General features: G+C 29.5%; 1 protein-coding gene across 1 annotated transcript in view; it reads left to right on the forward strand.

Moving 5' to 3' along the window:
- LOC135209827 (uncharacterized) overlaps positions 1–9,203 on the forward strand; it is a 98,045-nt gene that overhangs the window by 32,685 nt on the left and 56,157 nt on the right. Inside the window, exon 3 of the mRNA XM_064242598.1 lies at positions 7,679–7,696. Within this exon, the coding sequence (XP_064098668.1) occupies positions 7,679–7,696 (18 nt within the window). The remainder of the gene's footprint in view (positions 1–7,678; positions 7,697–9,203) is intronic.

The raw sequence follows: 9,203 nt of genomic DNA on the forward strand, positions 1-9,203 counted from the left end.
TAATATAAAGAGAGAGATTTATGCGTATACATATAAAGGTATAAACCAAGTAGGAAAGTGAAATATTGGAGTTGCTACAAGATCTTTTGACTCAACATCCTTTACTTAGCAGTGTGCTGTGTAAAGGACGTTGAGTCGAAAGATCTTGCAGCTACACCAGTGTTTCACTTTTCTTCGGGGCTTATACCTTTTTTTTTATGCATTTTACACGTTCCCAACTTTCGTGAACGGTTATACACACGCACACACACGCACAAACACACAAACATGTATATATATATATATATATATATATATATATATATATATATATATATATTATATATATATATATATATATTTAATTATTTCATCCAGTAAGTCACAGTCTCACAACATTCACGAATTTTACCCAAAATATGTAGATTATATTTCGGATAGAATCTCGCCATTCTAGAACTCTAGAATGAAAGAAATCACTTCATTTCCGACCAAATTCTCAAACACACTTCTGTTCCCTCTGCAGGAATCGCAATCACACGTTGCACCTCGCCCTTTGGTCTCTGCCGGCAGCTTTAGTTTTCCTTTGCTCTGCAAATGACCAGTGACTCCCCAACTGTGAGAAACAGCCGTTGAATTCGAAATGCAAAGACCTGCAATATCCCGTTGCACATTCTTTGGGGACAAAGGGAAACGAGAAGGGAACAGAATAAGCCCAAATTGGAGATTTAGGAGAAATCTCTGTTGTACTACGTATTTGTTTCTTGTTTTGAATCAGCTGAGGGGATTTGTTGTAAAATGGTGTTTGAGTTCAGATGAGGTACTAGACGGCTTATTTTCGTAGAGTTGAGTATTTTGGTTAGTTGTGTAAATGTACTAGGATTTATGTATATACATATATACATATATATATATATACATATATATGTATATATACATTTATAGTATATGTATATATATATATATATATATATATATATATATATATATATATATATATATATATATATATATATATATATTATGTATATATATATATATATATATATATATATATATATATATATATATATATATATATATATGAATAATTTTTTACGATGTGATTGCATAAGTCAAATCTTATTTAGATAGTTAAGAAAACTCAGAGGGAGAAAAGTTTAAAATTCTTCACTTCCTTGCCGCATTCGAAAGGAAACTGTAAAAAATAAACTTCTTTGACAATTATAGAAAATGTGAACTTACAACCTCACAGTAAAAAGACCATCATTATAGTCGCACCTCATCCCATTCAGATCAGTGTTATATCTCCCAGGCTGTTGATATCCAAGAATCAAGTCAATAATCAACTTGCTTGACCTCATACGGAATATTTAATGGTTTTCCACAATCAACTTTCTAAACTTTATGCAGAATATATAATGGTTTTCCACTGATCAGTTTCGACAAATTCCGTTCATAGTAACAAATGATTATGCAACAGAAAAAGAGAGTCATGTTTCTAAGTCATTCATTTGTCCCTACGTAGCTTTTAATCAATCATTTTTTACAATCTATGATTTGTAGCCTTTAGATATAGATGTTTTACAAAAATCCACTTCGCCTCACAGGAAGTTGTCTTCCCCATAGACGTATTAGTTTCTTATTTACCTTTTAATTGATTAAACCTAATCCCAGTAGACGCCCTTTTTTACAATTCAGACTATGTAAGGAAGCATCATTTCACAGACAGATGATATGAAATATATCAGTATCTGGGGTTAGATTTTTCTGTCCTATCTATTTTTTCTATTAATGTTGTTTTTTTTAACCTATTTTCAAATTACAATTTTTTTGCCCTTCTAGATAATTTTTCAAAAATGCAATTTTAAAAGTAAAGGTAAACATTTGTCATAAATTCTTTAATTAAAATCTATTGGGACTTATAATACTTAAATCAACTCAGCTTACATTCTAAATAGCCTGTAAATCTCATGAAATAACACTGAAATGAACGAATTATTTGAAAATAAATTAAGCAAAGGCTTCCTTGCCAGAATTTCCATTAAGTCGGCGTCTCATATCGTTCAGGCTTTTATTGAGATTATAACTAAAATACTTTAACAAAATAACTTGAATGATTAACTTCTGTATCTACCAGTCAATAATCCTATGAAGTGTCAAAACGATGTTTTCCTATTAAGGTGATTACATTTTTAGTTCTCTGTAAAAGAAAAGTATTGCGCCGGCTTTGTTTGTCCGTCCGCCAGCGCTTTGTTCTGTCCGCCCTCAGATCTGAAGAAAAAAAAAAAAAAAAAAAACTTCTGAGACTAGAGGGCTGTAAATTGGTATTTTGATCATCCATCTTCCGATCACCCAACATACCAAATTGCAACGCTCTAACCTGAAAAGATTTTTTATCTTTTTATTTAAGGTTAAAGTTAGCCCTGGGTCGTGCATCTAGCAGCACATTCTGGAGGCATTGGACCCACCCTCACTCTACCGTATTTGGTGAGCAACTGAAACGCCACCAGTCATAGCTAATGGTTTTATACAGCATTGTATGCTGTAAAGAAAACTTCGATTGCTTGTTTTTAATGTAATGCAAGTTTACTTAGTTAATTTAACACATTACACTAATGGAAATATACATATTTTTTACAATTAAAATCGGATATATAAGAGCATAACATGAAGTATTTATACAGTATAATGAATATAATTGAATTATCATTTCTATACCTGTTGGTGTTTCAATCAAATGAAAGAATAGTTTTACATATTTTGTGTTGATACTTCAAGTAATTTATATAACAGTACCTGATTTTTTTTACTTAATTTAAGAAGCATAGGATCTATCACATTAATGCCCGCAAATTATAAAAACATAAATTTTTCCTGAATATGAAAGTATTACAATAACAAAATAGCTTTCGAATATGAAAGTGTGGAGTGATATTTTGAAAGTAAGAACTCGTGTAAATTTATATTAAGGCGATCTTATGATATATTTATAATTATATACATATATATATATATATTATATATATATATATATATATATATATATATACTGTGTGTGTGTTGGTATTATTATATATATACTATATATATAATATATATATAGTATGTAATGATATGTATGTATATATGTATACATATACATATAAAATAAAAGGAGCCTATAAAATGCCAATTATAAAAAGAAAGTACTATATTTCAGAGACTGCTGTCTTCTCTTTTGAAAGAAGGGAGACAGCAGTCTCTGAAAATATAGTATTGTTTCTTTTACATTTTGGGTTTTTTGTGGGCTCCTCTTATGAAGGCTTCTGTTGTAAGAGAACATTTTTTACCCATATATATATATATATATATATAGTATATATATATAATATTATATATAATTATATATATATATATATATATATGTATATATATACATACATAATATATATATATATCATATTATTATTATATAATATATATATATATATATATATAATATATATCTCAGTCATTGATAATCTCGATATCTATTAAGCGTTTATTGCAAAGTTGTCAAAGTCATAATTTTTTAAACGGGTTCCAGTTGGCTTAGACACTCCGTGAGTTGATTCTTTCTCTCTCTCTCTCTGCAAATGTGAAGGTATCTGCTGGCTTAGGCGCGCATGAAGTCTGGGCTCTTGCGTAATCGGGGAATATCTGAATGTTAATTTGGGGATTTTCCGACCGAGTGCTTTTGCTCCTGGCATTAACAGACTTTTGCCTTTATCTGATACTTGTTTTCTCCTGCAGGGTTTAGTCTGAGCGATTTTGGAAAGTATTATGACATTATAACTAAGGATTGGGATGTTTTTATTCATGTAGGTTGTAGCTTTTTGCGTATGTTAATGTATGTTTGGTTTTAAACTTTTTTTAGCCTGGGAATGTTTTTGTAGTCAGACAGCTGTTTTTTTATATATATTAGCACACACATACTATACATACACACACACACACATGCACAAACACACACACATACACACACACACACACACCACACACATATATATATATATATATATATATATATATATATATATATATATATATATATATATATGTGTGTGTTGTGTCTGTGTGTGTGTGTGTGTGTGTGTATGAATATAAATATATATATATATATATATATATATATATATATATATATATATATATATATATATATATATATATATATAATATTTATATATATGTGTGTGTATGAATTATTAAAATATATCATTTATATATATATATATATCATATATATTAATATCTATATATATTATATTAATTATATAGATATATATATTATAATAATTATTATTAGATAGGTGTGTGTAAGTGTGTATGTGTACAGAAACTTGAAAATACTTAAATTTTGTTTTGTGGTTCATAACCAAACGTTGGTAGAATTTCCGATCAAAACTGTTATCATGGCCATAAGTTACTGTAGCCCACCTTTCCTTTGAATAGCATATTATTATATGAAAGTGCGCAAATATATATTTGCATTAAGATACCATTATAACTCATTAAAGACACGAGGCCTCAATTATGGTTTGATTATGATGATTATAGTACAGCATGAAGACCCGTGCATTCATAAAGAAAATTATAAGAAATCAATTATACTACGTTAAAAGGTTATTTTGCGAAATCCTGAATAACTTTGCGTGAACATTTGTGAATGCAAATTGGGATCAATGTGGCTGAACTATGTAGAAAAAAAATTATTAAGATTGGCATGAGGTGCCACGTAAATAGATCAATTAATTGTTCTCAAATCCTTGTGTGATGTTAAATCATTTAGAAAAAATGCCGAGTTTCTCTCAAGTGTCGCCTTATTTGCATTAAATGCAACTCAAATAGATCTACTGGGTGTGCTCTAATTCTTGCATAATGTTGCTAAAGCATGTAGAAATAAAATCAAATAAGACTGACACAATCCTCTTCTTGCAAGTATTTATCTCAAGTGTTGTCTATGTTGCATCAAGTGCCACACAAATAGATTAATTAACGTTCTCTAATTTTTGTATAATGTTTATAAATAGTATGGAAAAAATATAATTAAAATTTCCCAAATACTCATCTTGCAAATGTTTCACCCAAGTGTTGCATAACGTTGCATCAGGTGCGACGCAAATAGATTAATTTAATAATCTGCTTTCTAATCCTTGTATTATTAGGTGTAACCATTTTTGCCATGTCTTTTTCTTCAATGTTTTTTTTCTTTTTTCATTTTCTTGTAATTCTGGAAAGAAAATAGTCTCATTTGAAATATTGCAACTCTCTCAGAAGATTCATCGCCATTATCTTTATTTTATGAGAATGGGGAAAGCAATTATATTAACAAAAATTATAGCGTCCGTGGGAATTATTAACAAATGAATTATTGCCTCTTATACGAGTTCGGGAGATGATTATTAAGGTTTAAGTTTTTAAGCTTTCATTCCGTGCTCATTACTTTTTTGGTAATGGACCATATCCCTTCTCCTCCTTTGGTTTTCATGGTTATTGTATTTTTTTATTAGCCTGCGTATATATATATATATATATATATATATATATATATATATATATATATATATATATATATATATATGTGTGTGTGTGTGTGGTGTGGTGTGTGTGTGTGTGTGTATGCGTGTGTGTGTGTGTGTGTGTGCGTGTACGTGTGCGCGTGGATAATATATATATATATATATATATATATCCATATATATATATATATATATATATATATATTATATATATATATATATATATAATAATCAAAACAAGGCGTGATCGTCCTGCAGCTTACACGGGATGCGTGCTTGAATTTTCCCTCACACATAAGTTGTAAACATTATATTCCTAACTTTTAACATAAATTAATGTGCTAAAATCTACGGTCAAATAGATTCACCAACGAAAATTAAAATAAATACGCTATATTTTATTAACATGCTCATTATTTATTTTTTGATATTATCGTTCTAATAAATAAATCATAAATATCATATCCTAAAATTCTTGTATCATTAACTCAAGAAGGCGAAACACCTTTTTCAGATCTTTTTAGGCTCATCCATAAGCCATTCCTATCCCGAACAAAAACAAACAAAAACAACAAAGCAGTTGTAGGCTTACTCCCCGAGTAAGCAAGGACTCTTGATAGGTTTGAGGTGGGATGTAAGTGATTCGCAGATTTCCTAAATTCCTGTTAAGAAATCGACCGAATTTATTTACTCTGTTAAAGTGATTATTTTATCATATATAACTGACGAATACAATTTCTTTCTTAAAATTATGAATAAATGGTATCGTGTGTATAATTCATGTATGATATATAAATAATAATTAAGCTTAATAGATTAATATATAGCGTGACTTTCATGCATAATAATAATCTAATTACCCTCCTGTATGTTTTAAAAATCTCCTGCATGACTTTTATGTAGGTAGAGGTACCTTGGAAAATATATATAGAGCCTGAAGGACCAGCATATTTTTTCATGTTACTTTAAACCTAATTCAGTTTTTTCAGTCCTTACCTTCGGTTGATTTAGTTACAGAATCTAGGATTCCAAACCATCTACATTCATTTAGAATAAATACAAACGAATTAGCATCAATTTGCATCCTGCTAAAAGGAGACATTTCACTTGGAAAGCTAAAAATCATTCATTCTACTTAAACGTTTTTTTAATGCATTTTATTTTTCTTACTTAAATAACGAAGGAGCATTTGTGGTGGCTAGAGTTTTTGCCATATTCATGTAATTGTTTAGTTTTTTCTAAGTGTGATTTAAACCATTCTAAAACAATCATTAGATTCTGCTATTTAGGGCAATTGACCATTATATAGAGGAGACAAAATATCAGTCGTAAAAAAGCTAGACTTTGCATAGTCTTAAATAACTACTCTTTATTCGAGGTAGTAATCTCTGAGCTTATTGATCAAAATATCCTTATGTAGCCGTATAAACCTTAAACCATATAGGGAGGTTATTCAACTGGAAGATTTATGTAACAGACGAAATAAAAATTTCAGTGTCACAAAAGACAGATTTATGCTTGCCTAAAATCCTTTATATAAACCATATTTTCATAAATATATTGTCCGTCTAAACAACATAAGCTGATGCTGGGTATTTGAATATTCCAGTAATTCAATAATCTTCTAAATTATTGCTAATCAGTCCGTTGTATAAATAAACAAAAAAAAATTCCCGGTCATATAAATTCAAAATTATTTTCGTAAATGCACACGAAGTAACCACAATATGCTAACCACTGACAGTTAGCTAGGAACGCCCCCTTTCCCATTTCCCCATTTCTACATAATTAAAAGTAATTTCTTAAGTGTTAACATCTCAATGAATTCTTCCATTTTAACAATCCGTTTATCTCTTAGCAGTCCTTCATCAAGTCCTTCTTTATGCCTTCCAGCCCCTGAAAACGATATTGCAGTCAATTTTGGTTAAGGAAAGTGTTCGTGTTATTACTGAATTCTGACTGATGGTGAGATCTTGTACTCTGTTCTGGGGAATATTTTCAGTCATTGTTTGCAAACGAATCTTTTGGAGGACGCTTGGAGGGCATAAAAAGGGACCTTTTTATGTTTCTTTCTTCTTCTTCTTCTTCTTCTTCTTGTTCGTTATTCCACTCCAGAAAGAATACAATCGATGCATCTAATCGTTTCGTCTTTTCAGAGATCCCTCTCGGAATAAGTAAGTATGTGACTTCCACCCAATAGAATTAGACAGTCCAGTCTCTCTCCACCCACACACACCTCTCTTGTTTTCAAAACTCAGAAACGTTTAAATTTGCATTTAGGTTTAGGTTTAAAAGCAGATTCTAAAACTACAAGAAATCAATCGTAAATATAAAAATAAATTAGCATAGCTGTTTAAGCATTATGCATTTGCCACGAGCCACACTAATTGTTTTTCAAAAATTTTATGTCTCGGGTAAATTTTTTCTCTGTCAAAACTTTTATTTTTGGCTTTTTCACATATTAAAACTATCAAAAATAAAAATATTTAGAAAGCCAAATATGAAGTATATGTACCATATGATGTAAAGAAGCTTTTATAAAACTGAGTATATATAAAACATTTTACTCCACATCAACAAGAATAAAGATAAAATACAGATATTTTTGAGCAGTTGTTTAGGCAGAACCACTTATATTCTTATGTTTAAAGTCTTTCCCTTTGATTTACTTAGGAATATACTGGGTGAACGAGAAGTGGCTGGACACTAGATGATAACATTTATTTAAGATTACATATACAAATATGTTAACTAATACGATTAAACTTTTATAAACAATGATTACATTTACAATAAAACTTTTATTGTATACAACATATTTATATATTTAAACTACCAACCATCTACATTTGCTTCACCCTGTATACTATTACACAGATTTACAGGTTAGGAAGTGAAGAGTATTAATCAGAATCACCAATACTAAGAGTTTATTTCAGGTGAAATGATATAGACTTGAAGCGAACAGGTGTAATAATTTAGCTTCGAATTATCACCTATAACTCATTCTAGTATTTGAAGACGAAATATGGACTAGCATTAGTTATTACCTATAACTCATTCAAGCATTTGAAGACGAAATATGGAGTAGAATTAGTTATTACCTATAACTCATTCAAGCATTTGAAGACGAAATATGGAGTAGAATTAGTTATTACCTATAACTCAGTCAAGTATTTGAAGACGAAAAATGGAGTAGAATCAGACGAAATTCAATATTGTGATTTAGTGGCTCGAGCAGAATGCAAATTGATGTCGGCAGGACACGAATACCCTATTCACTTATTCGTCGTGGTTCAGGAATCTTTATATCACACATTTTTCTCTATTCTTCTTTTTATTTATTTCATCTCCTCTGTAAAAAGCCTTGATAAATCTTCGTCAATGGAATGTAAAAAAAAATGATATATTGAGAATGAATTGTTCACGGTGTTTGCATGTTGTGGCTGGCTATTGATCTACCGAGGGTAATTTACTGTGTCCAAAGACTTGATTGAAATAAAATTATGAGCTTATGTTGCTTTAAGTGTTGAGCTGTAGTGCATGATACTATGTTTAACAAGATTATTATGTATGTGCGTATGTATGTATGTTTAAAATATATATATTATTAATATATATATACTATATATATAATATATATAATATATATAGTATAATAGCATATATATATATATATAT

The sequence above is a fragment of the Macrobrachium nipponense genome, chromosome 38 (assembly GCF_015104395.2).
Source record: "Macrobrachium nipponense isolate FS-2020 chromosome 38, ASM1510439v2, whole genome shotgun sequence".
Classification (NCBI taxonomy): domain Eukaryota; kingdom Metazoa; phylum Arthropoda; class Malacostraca; order Decapoda; family Palaemonidae; genus Macrobrachium; species Macrobrachium nipponense.